This window comes from Martes martes, assembly GCF_963455335.1.
Source record: "Martes martes genome assembly, chromosome: 2".
Classification (NCBI taxonomy): domain Eukaryota; kingdom Metazoa; phylum Chordata; class Mammalia; order Carnivora; family Mustelidae; genus Martes; species Martes martes.
The window spans coordinates 120056312-120073324 of NC_137889.1; the positions used below are offsets into that span (position 1 = coordinate 120056312).

Here is a 17013-nt window from a genome sequence, read left to right on the forward strand (position 1 = left end):
AGAGTCTGTGATTTTATTACTTACTACCAACATTTCTTTCCTCCTTCTCTTGTTTTCCTTTTGACTTAGGTTCTTCTCCTTTTATCCTTTTTTTATTAATTGAATGTTTACTTTTCTGTTGCGTTTATCTTTTCCATTTCCCCTTTCTCTCTTTTTTTCTTTCATGAAATTTGAAATAATACCTCTTCTGTAGTTTATTCCAAGTTGCTTAAGAATGCAGAAACTACATTTTATTTCATTTTCTTTATTCAATTTAGATGGGTGCAATTCGAGTTGCAAACTGTAATCTCCACAATCAGTCGGTTGGAGAAGGAATAAGTGCTGCAATTCAGGATTTTCAAGTGAGACAGTACATTGAACAATTAAATAATTCCAGAGTTGGACTTCAGCCTGCAGTACTACGGAGAGCCTATTGGCTTGAAGCAGGGTCAGCCAATTTAGGACTCATTACTGTCGATATTGCATTAGCTGCTGATCATCATTCTAAACATGAGGCTCAAAGACATTTCCTAGAAACTCATGATGCCAGAACTAAGAGGTAAGTGAAATTTAAGGAAGTTAATCATCCCAAGTTCAGACGAAAATTACCTTATAATTATAGAGGAAATTCCACTGTTAGGAATGGAATAGGAACATTTTACATAAAGACTAAATATGATTGTGCTTGGTACACCTCAGTGAAGATATAAGAACCTGATATTTAAGTAAATACGTTATATACCTCATCACTTGTAATGGTGCGGTTAATGGAAATAACACTGTTTTTTTAATGTGTTTCTAAGCCCATACTATGTGTAATAGCAGTGAAATGAGCTTAAATTACTAGTTCCCAAGTAACATTTTATAGAGCACTACCCCTCTCTCTCACCAGAGCTTGCAACTTTCATTTCATCATTTCTAGAAAACATCATTGCTATCACCATGTACTCTACGAAACTCTTCTTTTGTGGGCTCTCAAAACTGCAAGGGAGACTAAGGGAATCTAATCCTCAAGAAACAGTCATTAAGAAATAATTGTATCTGCCATTTAAAAAGTTGCCAGAGCCTCTTACTGAATCATATCTATTTAAACTGCCAGTATAACTTTTTCCATTCCCATCTCCCTCATTATAAAGTTAATTGAGCTTATTTTAAAAATAGAGAAAACTGTTATGAAATAAAGGAAAATAATTACCATAACCTTACCACACTGAATTTGTCATATTTCTTCCCCATATTTTTAATGTATCTTTCTTATACTTGAAATCATCCTGTATTTATAAATTCTGCATGTTGGCGTTAAACTTATATCCTAAGCATCTGCCCATATGATCAAAAATTTTATAAATTTCCTTTAAAACAAATGATAATACACCATCAAAAAGATACATTGTACTTTATTTAGCCATTGCCCTTTTTCATTAAATGCATAGAAAATGTTTCTATGCATTATATATAATAATAAGAGAAACATTTTTTGCACATAAAATATTTTCCCACATGTTCTTTAAATTTAAATTGTTTCCTTAAAAAGGGGGGGTGTGACTGTGCTAAAAATTGAGCCTTTTGATATGCATTCCCAAATTCCCAGAAAGATTATTTCACTTTATATTCCCAGTGACTTTTTAAGTTGAGTCTGTGTCTCACTACATCTTTGCTTCCCTTATGTGTTTTATGATAACTGGAAGATTATATTTCTGTTTTATTTTGCATTTCGTTATTTCTGAGATTAATATTTTTTTCATGTATTTATTGGTGGTTTTTATTTCCTCATTTGTGAATTGCATCTTATTATCCTATGTATATTTAATTTATTGGCATATTGGTATATTTCTTACCAATTTTTAAGAGCTCTTAAATCTATAGATTACATCCTTTCAGTAGTCCCTGTTGCTAATATTTTGCAATTTGTTTCTTTTTTAAATTTTTTTAGTATTATGTACAGACTTTATTTTTTGTGTATTCAAATATGTCAGTTTTTAATCTTTATAATTTCTTGTACTAATTTTTTTTTAAAGATTTTATTTATTTATTTGACACAGAGAGAGATCACAAGTAGGCAGAGAGGCAGGCAGAGAGAGAAGGGGAAGCAGGCTCCCTGATGAGCAGATAGCCCGACGCGGGGCTCGATCCCAGTACCCTGAGATCATGACCTGAGTCGAAGGCAGCGGCTTAATCCACTGAGCCACCCAGGCACCTCTTCTTGTACTAATTTGAGAAAATATTTCTTTTGCTAGTAATCACATGGCACCTATGTTTTTGGTTTTTTTCTATTCCTTTTGTTGTTATTGTTGTTATTGTTGTTAACATTAAACTCTGTTTTTTTTGTTGTTGTTGTTTATTTTTGTTTTTCTTAGAGAATGAGAGAGCCTGTGCATGGGGGTGGGGGCAGGAGCAGAGAGAGAAACTTAAGCAGTCTCCATGCTCAGCACCCCAATGGGGGGCTCTATCTCATGATCCTAAGATCAAATCAAGAGTCAGATGCTTAGGGGCGCCTGGGTGGCTCAGTGGGTTAAACCCTCTGCCTTTGGCTCAGGTCATGATCCCAGAGTCCTGGGATCGAGCCCCGAATCAGGCTCTCTGCTCCACAGTCTCTCTCTCTGCCTGCCTCTCTGCCTACTTGTGATCTCTCTCTGTCAAATAAATAAAATCTTAAACAAACAAACAAAAAAGAGTCAGATGCTTAACCAGCTGAGCCACCTAGGTGTCCCTCTATCTGGATTTTTTGTGGTGTGTTTGTATTAATCCAGCCTAGAGTGTAAATAGATTTTTTGCAAATATGTATTCAAATGCAGGAGTAAAAATTTACACCTAATACACACTTATTTTTCCATTTTATCACAAACTTTAGGTGTTTTCTTCTGTTAATTTCCCAAAAGAACTATTAGTCTAGTTTTTAAAAATTCTGAGTTTTTTTTTTTTTACTGAGATTACATTAATCTTTTAAGTTACTTTAAGATCCTGACATCCTGTAAATCTAAGTATGGAAGCTCATGTGTGGAGAATAATGTTTTTAAAAAATGTGGGTTTCTTTGTTAATTATTGCTCAGGAAGCCAGAAGCTATGAACAAAGTGCCTGAGTCTAATTAGGTCAGATTGTAGAACAGGGCGGTAATGAAGTGAAGAAAATAGCACCATGTGATTCAAGTTCCAGGTGTTCAAGTAAATCCAACCATTTAGATTGGTTTCAGTGCTCTGTTTGGTTAATAATTGTGAAGAGTGGGATTTTACCCTACTTGCAAGCTAACAAGTTACCCTGCCACAGTTTCATGGGTGCTGCCAGAAGACACAAAACTCCTGGTCAAGGACAAAGGACTTTATTACAACAAAAGTATGAACCAGAGTCATATGTGTTTGTATGGGTTCCCTGTGTCAGAGGAAATATAGGGTTGCCAGAGGAAATATAGGATGCCTAGTTAAATTTGAGTTTGAGATAAACAACAAATGGCTTTTTAGGATAGGTGTGTCATATTGTCCCATACATTGCATAGGACAAACTTACTTTTATTTGCTATATCTGGTACCCATATTTATGAATCCTTTGGAGGTGACGCAAAAAGTCTGTGATGGGTATCTACACACAGTGGGGTGCATTATAGAAGAAAAATATTGGACTTAAGGGTTCTACGACTTTTATGGTACATGAAAGCAAACCTACTCTTTTCCAGGGTAAGACATTACCTCGTCTCTTTAGGTTGTTTACTGCCATACAGTCCCAAGCAATGGCATGGTCATGGCTTTGCATACTTGGCATACCCAGCAAAAACAGGTAGGGATGTTTAGGGCATATTGGCAGTTTCCTCTCCCAACGTGGTAACTCACTGACCTTCAGATTTGGCTGCCTTTGTGCATATCTGATTCCCAGGAGTTTGGGGGCCTATCTGTATTCTTTTTTGATATAACTGGAAAAGTTACTGGACACACAGGTCATTCGTTTCTTTAGTGTTTTTGAAAAGTATGGTTCCCAAACCACCAACACCAGTGTCTCCTTGGAACTTGTTAGAAGCTTACATAATCAGGTCTTACTAGGCCTCAGTCAGAAACTCTGGGGTGCAGCCCTGCACTCCATAGTATAATAAGCCCTCCAGGTAATTCTAATGCAAGCTAAAATTGAGAACTAGTGCATTGGATTGTAATAAAGGGAGGGAAGGGGAGCTAACATTTATTATGCAACTTATATATTTCAGGTTTTATATCAGGGGCTTTACATTTAATTTCCAAAACAGTCTTATTAGGTGTATCAGACCACAATTTTACAGTTGAGGAAACTGAAACTCAGAAATATTAACTAATCTGACAAGGTCCTAGAGTTACTAAGTGGCACAGCTGGAATTTGAACCCATATCTAGATGAATGCAAACCTATGCATTTTTCTAAGCTTGTTGCTACACAAATGAGCTAAATAAAAAACTGTGTAGAATATATAAGGTCTTTTATTTTTACAGTGTTTGCAGTAGTTTGCAGAGTGATTGAATCTTAATACTTTAAAATAGAGAAGTGATTTGAATTTGGTAACATTTAACTGAAGTAATATGTCAGATTCTCACTAATCATAAGGCTTTCTTACATTTTTCCTACTGTCCTCTAGACTGATGTTGCATTCTATTTTGATGTATTTCATCTCATCTTTCACATCTCAAATACTACTTTTCGGAAGTTTCCTTCTGTTTTCCTTGTCACAACACCTTGTGTTTTTTTGTTTTGTTTTGATATTACCTCATAGCACTCTACAGTTTATGATTAGATATTTTGTTTCTGGCTTGTCTTTGCCTCTGTACTCTGAACTTCATATGGATGAGACTGTGTCTGTCAGTTTCACCTAGCACAGTACTAGGCACATATCAATATGTTTAAGAAGTATAAATGAAAGAATGTAAAATGAAAATGATAATACCTATTCTGTCTTCCTTGAGGACCCTAAGGATCCAATGAGATAATACATGTAAAAATACTTAGAAAAACAGACTGTTAATATGAGGTAATTCTATTATTTAAAGTTTAAAAAAGAAGAATAAAGATTTATCTCCCTTATTTGTACTATAGAATATTTTTTTTAAGAAAGGTAATATACTGATGGGCTTTTGTGTGGATCATTTATAGAACCTAAAGGATTTTACACACATTTTCTCCCACTGTCCTAATTCTTAAGACTTTGTTCTGAGTCCTTATTATAAAATTATTACAGTTTTTTCATCTGATATATAGAATGCATTATTTTGGTTTTATTGAGAAATAAATTTCTTATTTGCTCTAAATTTATAGTTTTTGGTGTATTTGCCTGTGAAATAGGCTCTGAAATGCTAACGGTGATAAATTATCTATTTAGTATAATCTGTACCAATAATTTTGTCTGTTTTACTTTGATCTTTAAAATTTTTAGTCCTTTTGAGAATACTTACTACTATTTTTAAATTGGATTTAAATGTCTGATCTTTATATTTACTTCTTTTTAGTTCTTTTTTTTAATGTATCTCTCTCTCTTTTCCTACTTACTTTCATCTCACCATGGTGAGACTACTTTTTTTAAGAAAGGCAAAATGATTAGACATTCACAGTAAAATAAGCTTTTGTGTTTGTGCTTACGTTGTCTTTTAAAAATATTAACAGTTAACTTAGTTTTAATTAATTATCTGCCAAAAAGTTTATTTCCTAATGAGTTTTTGTTATGTTGTTGCTTTTGTTTGTTTTGTTTTGGGTTCTGTTTAGGTTGTGGTTTTTGTGGCCAGATGATACCCTGAAGAATAAGAGGTGTAGGAACAAGTGTGGTTGTCTCGGTGGCTGCAGATTCTTTGGTGGCACAGTAACTGGCCTAGATTTCTTCAAACTTGAAGAGTTGACACCTTCCAGTAGTTCTGCATTTTCAAGCACGAGTGCAGAGTCTGATATGTATTATGGACAGTCTCTGCTACAGCCTGGAGAATGGATTATTACTAAAGAAATTCCCAAAATTGTAGATGGTAATGTGTTACTTTGTTACTTGTGCTAATCTTTTTTTATCTTTATCCTTATGCCATTTTTGAGAGAAGTTCAGTGTTAGTTTTTTGAGCAGTCTTATAGGTAGGTTCAGTATAATCTTCCTTTGTTTTGCAGGTGATTTAACTAAAGCCAGAGAAGACTAGTGAGTTTTTACAGTTACCTAAGGCAAAAGTAGGTCTACTCTTCAGACCTTTTGTTGACATTGATGATTTTCCTAGACAAGCTTGTTCTGAGTATTTCTTTATATATATTCTTATTTTCTGTGACCTCAGCTTCCAGAGATTTACTTAAGAATAGCTGTGCTTCAAGGTAACAGTTGTTTTACTGGTTTACTTATATAGGAAAACTTATCCATAGTAATATTTATACCGTTGGCCCTCATCTTACCAACTCTTTTGCAGGATATTCTTATTATCACTAAAACTGAACATGTCAAAAAGAGAAATGTGGCCTTTCCTTAGACCCTGTAGGATAACTTTGCAGATACACAAGTGTGTTGTAAGCAGTAAATGGTGGCTTTAAGTATACTAGATTTAGATTTATCTAGTATCTTACCTCTGAAGACTTCAGAAGTGAATTTTCCTTTGGGTTTTTTAGTTGTATGTTCCTACAATTAAGTGCAGTATTTACTGCTTAAGTTGTCATGCTGTCAAGAAGTGAAATATGGAAAAGTCTTGCTATTTTACTAATATTAGCCTTTTCCCCTTGATCTATTCAAAAACATTTACAGCACTGCCTTTTGTCCGTAGACAAAAAGGAGGGAAGAAGTAGTTTTGATTTTCCATGTATAAGGAGCTCTTACAAGAAAGAGCTGGACTATATATATCAAATTCTTGCTTTAATGATTTCTCACTAAATATTAAGACATAAGTGTATACATCTTATTTAAGGTTATTTGACTTCAGCACTTTTGCCTAGAATAAAAGCAGATTATCCTATAGAATCTGCAAACATCAAAAGTTCTTGACATTTAAAGGATAGGAAAGATGCTAAATAAAATTTATAATTTTTCTTAAAATATTACTTTCTTACATCTGATTAATATTTGCTTTTAAAGGTTTTCACAGACATTGTCTCATTTAATCTTCAAGTTACCATGTGAGTTCTATATTTTCCTTGCTTCTAGTGAAGAAAGTGAGGCTCATCACTGAGATGCAGTTGCACAAAATCAGATGGCTAAGCAGAAACTAGAATCAGGGCCATCAAAGCCATTTCAGTGTTCTTTCTACCGCACTAGAGCTGGCACTAATTATAAACACTGCTTGATATTCTGATCTGCAGATCAAAGTTTAACCATCACAAAGGGAAGAAAGAAAATCTACAGGGAAGTTACAGATGGTATAAAAAAGGAAAGAGAGCAAATTCCCTAACTGAACAAAAGCAAAGCTCATTATAATTCTTATAATGTATAATAGTGATTATATCGCCTATTGATTCTTTTAGGAGTGAGCTCTAATTCACAAATCATTACGAGTTTGGTGTAGAATTAACCCCTGTGTAAGTATCTGACTTCTGATTGTTGAGGTTTCTAGGAGCCAAGTATAGATATGCAGTGTTAGAATTGAGGAGGGCTTATGGTAGAACGCAGGAGTTCCTTGGAAGATCAGTGACCACTAGTTTCCTATCACCTAGAAGAGAATGAAACCCATTTTTCTTTTGACATTTATTGTTCTGATTTTTCCATTTGTGGTAGTAGAAGTGAACAATACTACTTATATTGTAAGTTCTTAAGTCTTCTTACCCCTTAAATTCCATCTAGAACTGCATTCTGCTGGGAGAGGAGTTTTTTCCTACTAACAGCTTCCTCTTTTCTTGGGTAATATAGGAATGGCTGGAGGAGAATAGAAACTGGGCAGGAGTTGTTTTTTTTTTTGTTTTGTTTTGTTTGTTTATTAATCTAAGCAATTTAGTAGGACTCTCCTTTCATTCCCTCCACCCCCAATTTACATAACATGTCAGAGGGCTCTTATAAAATGCTGAGGAAATGTTCCATATTAAAGAACACATGACAACTGAGTGCAATAATATATGATCCTAGGTTGAATCTTGTACTGGAAGGGGCAGAGGTGCTTTCAAGGACATTATTGGGTCAATTGAAAAAATTGGAGAGCACACGGTAGATTAGATAACAGTATTGTATAAAAACTAAATTTCCAAGTTAATAATTATACAGAGATAATATATATATTATTCTTCAGAAATAAACACTTAACTACCTAGGGTAAAATGTCACTATGTCTACAAATTACTCTCAATTCAAAAAGTTTTATGTATATATTACACATATTAGAGCAGATGTGGCAAAATGTTTAAAATAGGTCATTCTGAGTAAAAGATATGTGGTGGCTTTGTATTATTCTTTAAAGTTTTCTGTTAAGTGTGAAAATTTTCAAATAAAATTTAAAAAAATTCACTGTCTATGGACTGTGGATCCATACTTATTATAATATCTTTCTATAGTGTTTAGCATATTGCTATGTGAAATTAGATATTTTTGCTTTTAAAAAACTGATTATATTTATAAAAATAAGGAATTGGATTAACTGCTCTTATTTTTCATAAATTGTTTTTGAAATTATTATGTTCATGTAACCTACTTTTTTGTTTGTTTATTCAGGTAATGTGAATGGCATGAAGAGGAAAGAATGGGAAAACAAATCAGTGGGTATAGAAGTAGAAAGAAAAACTCAGCACCTTAGTCTTCAAGTACCATTACGATCTCATAGTTCATCCTCTTCCTCAGAGGAGAATAGTAGTTCTAGTGCTGCACAGCCTTTATTGGCTGGAGAAAAGGAAAGTCCCTCTTCTGTTGCTGATGACCATTTGGTTCAAAAAGAATTCTTGCATAATGCAAAAAGAGATGATGGCCATGTAAGGTCAGTATTCAATTATATTCAGAAACTAGATTAGATTAGAAATTATAATAAGATTGTAGTTACTTAAAATTTTGGTAAGAAAAACTTTTTTTCCTCTCAACTCACCTACTATAGAAAATTCTTCTCTCCTCCTGAACATATTTTTAAATGTTCATTTGCTTTTGTCTTGCTAATTACAAAATTTATATATATATATATATATGTCTGGAATGACATATATATATATATATGTCATTCCAGAAATAGGAAAATATAGAATATATAGAAAAATGTAATGAAAATAAAGATTTGTCATCCTCCAGATATAAAAATTTTAGATTTTCCTCCAACAATATAGAAAATGTAATGAAAATAGATACTTGTCATCCTCCAGATACAAAAATTTTAGATTTTCCTCCAGCTTCCTTTGCTGCTCGTTCTTATTCCCTATTTCCATGTCCTCCATGTCTTCTTTTCTTCCTCTTTCAGCCTGCCATTTGTTAGATGTTCTGGATGCTTAGGACTCTGTTCTGTACCTTTATCTCTACTCATTCTGTATTGTTTCCCTAGATAGTTTCAATGATGATTTGGCTTCAGTTATGATCTGTAGCCAACATCTTTTAAATCTAAAACTCTAGCCAAAACTTTTGTGCCTCTAGGCACAGCTACCTTTTTGATATTTCTATTTGTATGTTTCATGGAGACCTCAGACTCAGCCTATAAAAAATGTACCTGTCATGCTCAACTTGTTCTGCCTCAGTAAATGGCACTAGCACCAGTTTCTAAAGGTGATGATAGTGGGCTATCTCTAGCTCTTTCCTCTCCTTCAGTCCCTCTCATTTATTCAAAGGGGCCCCTGATATATTGTGTTAGACAAACTTTTAAAGGATATTAAAAAAGAAAAGGTATAAATGCATTAGTGTCCACAAATCATGGATAGAAGATTATACTTTGGGTTTAAGTTTTTATTATGTTGTAAACTGCCTCGATTTATTTGGAACTACATGGGGTGTGAACACTTATTGTGCTGTTTTGCTACTTTGTATAGATAATTCATTGTAAAATTTTAGATTTTCCTTTATTTGCAAAATAAATGATTAAAATTACTATAAAGATTTCATAAGTACTTCTATTGATACTTATACGATGTACAGTAAATGGTAATAGCTTTGCTTTCCATTTTAGCATTCCTACAGAAATTCCAGGAAACAGCCCCGTGTCTCCTAATACTCAGGAAAAGTCAGCAGGTCAATCTCCTTTGAGATCTCCCTTGAAAAGACAAGCCTCTGTATGTTCCACTCGACTTGGGAGTACCAAGAGCCTTACTGCTGCTTTTTATGGGGACAAGCAGCCTGTTACAGTTGGAGTCCAGTTTAGTAGTGATGTCTCCCGAAGTGATGAGAATGTATTAGACTCACCAAAGCAGAGAAGAAGTTTTGGTTCATTTCCATACACACCATCGGCAGACTCCAATTCATTTCATCAATATCGCTCAATGGATTCCAGCATGTCAATGGCTGATAGCGAAGCCTACTTTTCTGCAGCCGAGGAATTTGAGCCCATTAGCAGTGATGAAGGCCCTGGAACTTATCCAGGTAGAAAAAAGAAGAAAAAACAAACACAGCAGATTGACTACAGTAGGGGTTCCATATATCACAGTGTAGAGGGACCACTTACTGGCCATGGAGAGACCATTCAGGATCCCCGAACTCTGCCATTCAAAACTCATCCTTCCCAGGCTTCATTTGTTTCTGCATTAGGTGGAGAAGATGATGTTATAGAACATCCGTATGTTGTAGAGGTTGAGAAAACAGTAGAGAGTGAACAGATTACTTCTCAACAACCTGTGATGAATTGTTACCAGACTTATCTTACTCAGTTCCAGGTAATTAATTGGTCAGTGAAGCACCCTACTAACAAAAGAACCTCTAAGTCCTCATTGCATCGTCCCCTTGATCTGGATACTCCAACCAGTGAAGAAAGCTCATCGTCATTTGAACAGCTTTCTGTTCCAACTTTTAAGGTATAAACTAAATCATTAGTTTCCACTGATAGGTTTACTTAGATAAATCAATTTTTAAGATGTTTCTAAAATTATTCTCTCAGTCATTTTAACTACCTTACTGAAAGAAAGAATTTCTGAAGTCATGGCTTCATGTGTGACAATAAATCTCAGGGTTATTGATGAGTATTATAAATTTAAACATCTCAAATTGAGGAGTAGTTTCAGACTTGATTGTCACAATGTTAATAAGTTAATATATAGTCTCTGTCTACATTATGTTTTAAGATTAAGACCAAGTCTCTGAATTCAAATTTCTGTGTGTCTTAAAAATAAAATTTTGAAATTGTTTTTAATAGCTGGTGTTCTTTTTACTTAATCTGTAACTGATACTGTGCAAATCCAATTCCATGTACTTGACATTTGAGATTTTGTAGTTTAACAGGAATTATTGTCTGTTTCTGTAATGAATTCTATAGTGGCTTTTTAAAGGAAAACTGAAAATACATTAACAAACTAGTGATAATAGCCAATATGAAAACTATTTTTATGAAATTATACATTTATAAGAGAATTTTTTATGATTTTAAAGAACAAAATTAAGCAGATAAATCTTACAGAACTGAATAACTGTGTAGGAATCTTATGTGGTATATACTTACATAGTTAATTTACATATTCTTAATTCAGTATTTATTATGAACTTCTGTGTGCCAGGCATTTGATATGCAGTGATGAGGAAAACGGGCATAGGACTTAGAGTTTAGGTGTGGGAGACAGACAGTTAATTGATAAAACAGGTAAGTATATGATTACAAGTTGAGAAGAGTCTTATGAAGATAATCCAAAGATGCTAGAATAGAGAATAATGGGGGGGGGTGGAGCTACTATATTGTATTGACATGAAAGGTCTAACTGAGGAGGTAATAGTTAAACTGAAACTTAAAGTCTGAGAAGGAACTGATGATGGGAAGACCTAGGCACAGGCAGGAGCCTTGCTAAAATTCTCAAGTGGGAGAGAAAGTCAGTGCACATAAGTAAGTTAGCAGGGAGACTGCTCATTTTGAGGCTAGAGATCTAAGCAAGGAATAGATCGTTAAGAACTTATAGACCATGGTATCAGTTCTTACAATTTCATTGAAATTTCATTAGGAAACCTGTGAGAGCTTTAAGGAAATGTGCTCTCATGTACTTTGGATACTGAGTAGAAGAATTGAACTGTCATGAAGTGGGAGGGGTGGGGTGATCACTTGGGAAGCTGTTGGCAGCAGTCTGTATAAGAGGTTACAGGACTAGACTTAAGTACTGCTGGAAATGTGATAGATGGAGTTGGAAAAAAAAATATGTATGCATTTGAGCAATATATTTTGAAGGAAGAAGAAACATTAGTGACAGTTACGAAGTTTTGTGTGTGTGTGTGTGTGTTTGAAGATTTTATTTATTTGAGATAGAGGCAGAAAGAGCATGAGCAGGGGGTGCAGAGAGGGACAGGCAGACTCCCTGCTGACAGGTAGCCTATCTCAGAGCTCCATCCTAGGACCTTGAGATCATGACCTGAGCCAAAGGCAGACTCTTAGCCAACTGAGCCACCCAGCACCCCCAAAGTTTTGGTTTTAAGGTTGTGCCTCTTGCCCAATATAAATTGCCCATTAAGATTTCAAAATGTTCTCTTTATTCCATGTGAAAGTATGTACGTATATGAATTTTCCAGTATAAAATTCGATGGTACTTCCAATACAGAATTGTACCTAAGAAGTTAGAATTATTTTAGTATTTTCAGTAAATCTTTCTAGTTTGATTAGGCAATCAAATCTCCGAAATAAATAAGTCAGGGAATGAGTTCATATCTTTAGATAAATCAAAATAGAATATAGGTCATAAGAAAGTTATTTTTCTCTATTAAATGTGAATAACTGCCTAACATATAAAAGGATTCAGTTTGGTTTGAATAGTCAAATGTATTATTTTATTTGTTTCTTTTATGGACATACAATATGTTAGTTTTTCCTATAATTTAATGTTTCTCTGGGAGTCTTCCCTACTTAAAAATTGATTGTGCCAGGAGAACATTCTAAAATTAGTTTAAGAAAAGCTCAGTTTGTTAAGGAATTCAGGAGGAAAACCATTTGAAGCACTTACTTTTGAGCTTTAGTTGTATAGTCTTTTACCCTCATTGTCAGCCCTACCCTGTCATTTATCTGAATAGTCAGAAATGAAATTGCCAATTCATATTTTATATTATATTTCTCAATTTGTCTGTTAAGTATTTTTTTTTAAGATTTGTTTATTAGAGAGAGGGAGAGAGAGAATGAGCAGGTGGAGGGTAGAGAAAGAGGGAGAGAGAATCACTACACATGGCTCAGTCTCACGATCTTGAGATCATGATTTGAGCTGAAACCCACTGAGCCACCCAGGTGCTTCTATATGTTAAGTATTTTTGTTGTACATATCAGAGTCATATTAACAAGGTAATCTGGTTATTCACAAATACCAGTTGATAGCATAAAATTAGAGAACAAATAACATTAAGATTCTAGACTGTGAGTAATATTTTATATTATTTTAGGTTATCAAACAGGGGCTCACAGCTAATTCTTTACTAGACAGAGGAATGCCACTTTCAGGATCAACTTCAAAGTAAGTAGAAGTTACATACTTTTGAAGTTTAAAGTCAGTCTTTATTGATTATTAGATATGTAGAGTTTATTCTGAGAAATAGCCATTCTTTACTTGGCTATAAACTTTATTATTTATTTATGTTAAATTTTTCTCTTTTAATTTAATTCTTTGACCCATGGCTTATTTAGAAATGCAGTGCTTAATTTCCACATACTTGAGAATTTTAAAAGATATCATTTTGTTTTTAATTTCTAATTTCATTTTGTGATCACATAGTATGGTCTTTATGATTTTGATCTTTACATTTGTTGAGATTTGTGTTGTACCCCAGCTTGTCATCTATATTGGTAAGTGTTCCACAAGCAGTAGAAAGGAAAGTGTTTCCTTCAGTTATTGGATGGAGTAGTGTTCTACACATGGCAGAGTTGGTGGATGGTGTTATCAAATCTTCTATAAGCTTACTGGTTTGTTGTTCACCATTTTTATCAGTTGCTGGGAAAGTAAAGTTTAATTAAAGTTGTTAATTTATTTATGCCTTCAGTTCTATCAGTTTTTTAAAAATTTTTTAAAGATTTTTTTTTATTTATTCATTTGAGAGAGAGAGAGAGAGAGAGAGCATGATTGGGGGAAGGGTCAAGAGGGAGAGGGGGAAGCAGACTCAACCATTGATCCGGGAGCCCAATGTGAGGCTTGATCCTGGGGCTCCAGAATCAGGGACCTGAGCTGAAGGCAGTCAGTTAACCAATGGAGCCACCCAGGCATCCCTATCAGTTTTTTCTTAATGTATTTTGAAACTCTTAGTAGTTTTTACACACTGTTATGTCTGCTTATATCATTTTATCATTACCTAAATTTCCTCTTTAGCCCATATAATAATTCTTTTAAGTCCATTTTGATATTAATCCAGCCACCTCAGCTTTCTCAGGCTGAGTGATACATATGTATTCATGGAGTATCTTTTTCCATTATTACTATTATTATTATTATTTTTTTTACTTTCAACCTGCCTATAGTATTTACACTTTAAGTGTATTTTCTTATAAACAGTAAATAGTTGGCCTTGCATTTTATTTTATTTCATCTTTTTTACAGCTTCTCATTTTTTGTTTATTCATTCTTATAAGTAACATTTCATTAGCCATCATATGGAGAAATTGTCCAGGGCCTTGGGAAAATGAAAGAAAAATAAGATTAGTTCTGGAAAATTTATTTTTTAAGATTTTATTTATTTATTTGACAGAGAGAGAGTGGGGAGCATACAAGTGGGGGAAGGGAGGTGGCAGGCAGAGGGAGAAGGAGAGGGAGAAACAGGCTCCCTACTGAGCAGGAAGCCTGAAGTAGGGCTCAATCCCAGAACCCTGGGATCAAGACCTGAGCCGAAGGCAGACACTTAAACCACTGAGCCACCCAGACACCCTGGAACGTTTTTAAAAAATGAATTAATACCGTAAATAATTCAACTCTATTGTCTGTCATGGCTTTGCCAACATTTATTAGCAGCCACTAGCATTTCTGTTGGACCTAATGTGCAAGCCATAACTTGGCATATCGAAATTGGGAACTAATAAGAATTCGGTATTGTAATTTTCGTAATTTGGAAAAGCCCCATCAAGTAAATATATCGACCTTTTTTTTCTTACTTGATGTATTAACCATATTTGATCAGTTTGCATATTTGCACCTCACTTATCTCTGCCAAGCATTTGGGACATAAACATCTAGTCTGATTCCATGAAAATTTTAGTTGAAATAAATGTGTATTTGAGTGATTATTCATCTTAAGGAAACTCTAACTTCTGTTCTTTTTCATGGTCTTTTTAATACATATTTTGTTATTAAATTGTATAGTACACCATACACTCCTCTGGAAAAGAAAACTGTTGATAACACAGATGATGAAACATTGACAGAAGAGTGGACCCTGGATCAGCCAGTCTCTCAGACCAGGACCACAGCCATAGTTGAAGTGAAAGGGACTGTTGATATTGTTCTGACTCCCCTCGTAGCCGAAGCTTTAGACAGGTATCAATTTTGTTGAAGAATATAATTTTTAAGTAATGTTTTATAAAATGATTAAGTATATGTGATATAATTATCATATGTGATATGTATTCATGAAGAAGAATATTGATGATGGCTGTTTTGGTTGCACAAAGATGAAAATAGATTTAAAAAGGTCTGTTATCATTTGTTACTTTTTCAGGATAAATATACTGCAATATTTTAATATTGCGTTATATTTTCCATTTTTTGCTTTGGGCTGATGAGCATAAAATGATCCAATACCCAGGAACTAACTACTGTGTTTTTTTCTATTCTTACTACTATCTAGTTAATGAAGGGATAAAGGGGAAATAATAGATTTCTCTGTCCCGCAAGGAGCTTATAATCTACTGAGGGAGACAAAACTACCATGAATGGACTCCAGAATGGAACATAACAGAACAGGTTAGATAAACTAGGCCATAGTATTAAGTGATATTTAGGTTTTTCCTGTACTATTTTTCTTCCCTCAGGTACATTGAAGCAATGGTTCATTGTGCTAGTACCTGCCATCCAGCTGCAATTGTAGATGATCTCCATGCCAAAGTCCTCAGGGAGGCTGTCCAAAATAGCAAGACTACCTTCTCAGAAAATGTAAGAACTTTTTATTCAATGAGTTTAGCAAGTTGAGACCCTTCATGTATACATGATATCTTTGAACTTGAAAAAAAATGGAATATATTAAAATTTTATTAGCCATTTAAATTGGAATACGTGGACACTTCTAAATAGTCCTTATATGTTTGTTATTGGCTCCTTAAGAGATAATGTATATAACTATACTGTGGATTAAATAGCAATAAAATATTTATTAAATTTGTAGCTTTATTTTTTTCTTTTATTTTGGAAGTAGCTTGATTAATTGTAAGCCTTTCCTAAAGAACTTTGGTCCTGAGTGAATGAGCATTCTTCAGGCCGGTACATTCAGTTTCTAAGACAGCAAAGCTGCATATAATTTGGCTTTTCTCTGTGATTAGATCATTTGTATCTTAATATTTTTGAGATTATTTTATCATGGTACCATGAGAGACTATGGACTCCAGGAATCAAGCTGAGGGTTTTAGGAAGGTAGGGGATGGGGAGATGGGTGAGCCCAGTGATGAGTATTAAGGAGGGCACGGATTGCATGGAGCACAGATTGGTATATGCAAATAATGAATCTTGGAACACTACATCAAAAACTAATGATATACTGTGCAGTACTAATGATGTGCTGTACTAACGTAACATAATAAAAAGATTATTAAAAACTGGGTATGATTTTAGGTTGGAAAATAAAGTAGCAGGCAAAACAGATGCCCACTAAAACAGAAAAAAAAAATATTTTTGAGATTATTTTGTTCACCTCAGTGACTCAAGTCATCATCTCCTGTATGTGATAATCTACTTATGCAGTAGTTCTAGCTATGGAGCTAGTTTCTTAGCAGTCATATCCTGATGCTCTTCTGGTGATTCTCCATTTCAAATTTATCTGGGTCATATTTGGGCAAGAGACCAGAGGTAAGGTAAAGTGAGGCTGATTATTTTTAATGATCCAAC

General features: G+C 34.2%; 1 protein-coding gene across 1 annotated transcript in view; it reads left to right on the plus strand.

The window, feature by feature from the left end:
• BLTP1 (bridge-like lipid transfer protein family member 1) overlaps positions 1-17013 on the plus strand; it is a 204592-nt gene that overhangs the window by 83653 nt on the left and 103926 nt on the right. Inside the window, exons 27-33 of the mRNA XM_080795525.1 lie at positions 258-538; positions 5686-5936; positions 8573-8831; positions 9996-10833; positions 13379-13449; positions 15280-15453; positions 15948-16068. Coding sequence (XP_080651651.1) covers positions 258-538; positions 5686-5936; positions 8573-8831; positions 9996-10833; positions 13379-13449; positions 15280-15453; positions 15948-16068 — 1995 coding nt within the window. The remainder of the gene's footprint in view (positions 1-257; positions 539-5685; positions 5937-8572; positions 8832-9995; positions 10834-13378; positions 13450-15279; positions 15454-15947; positions 16069-17013) is intronic.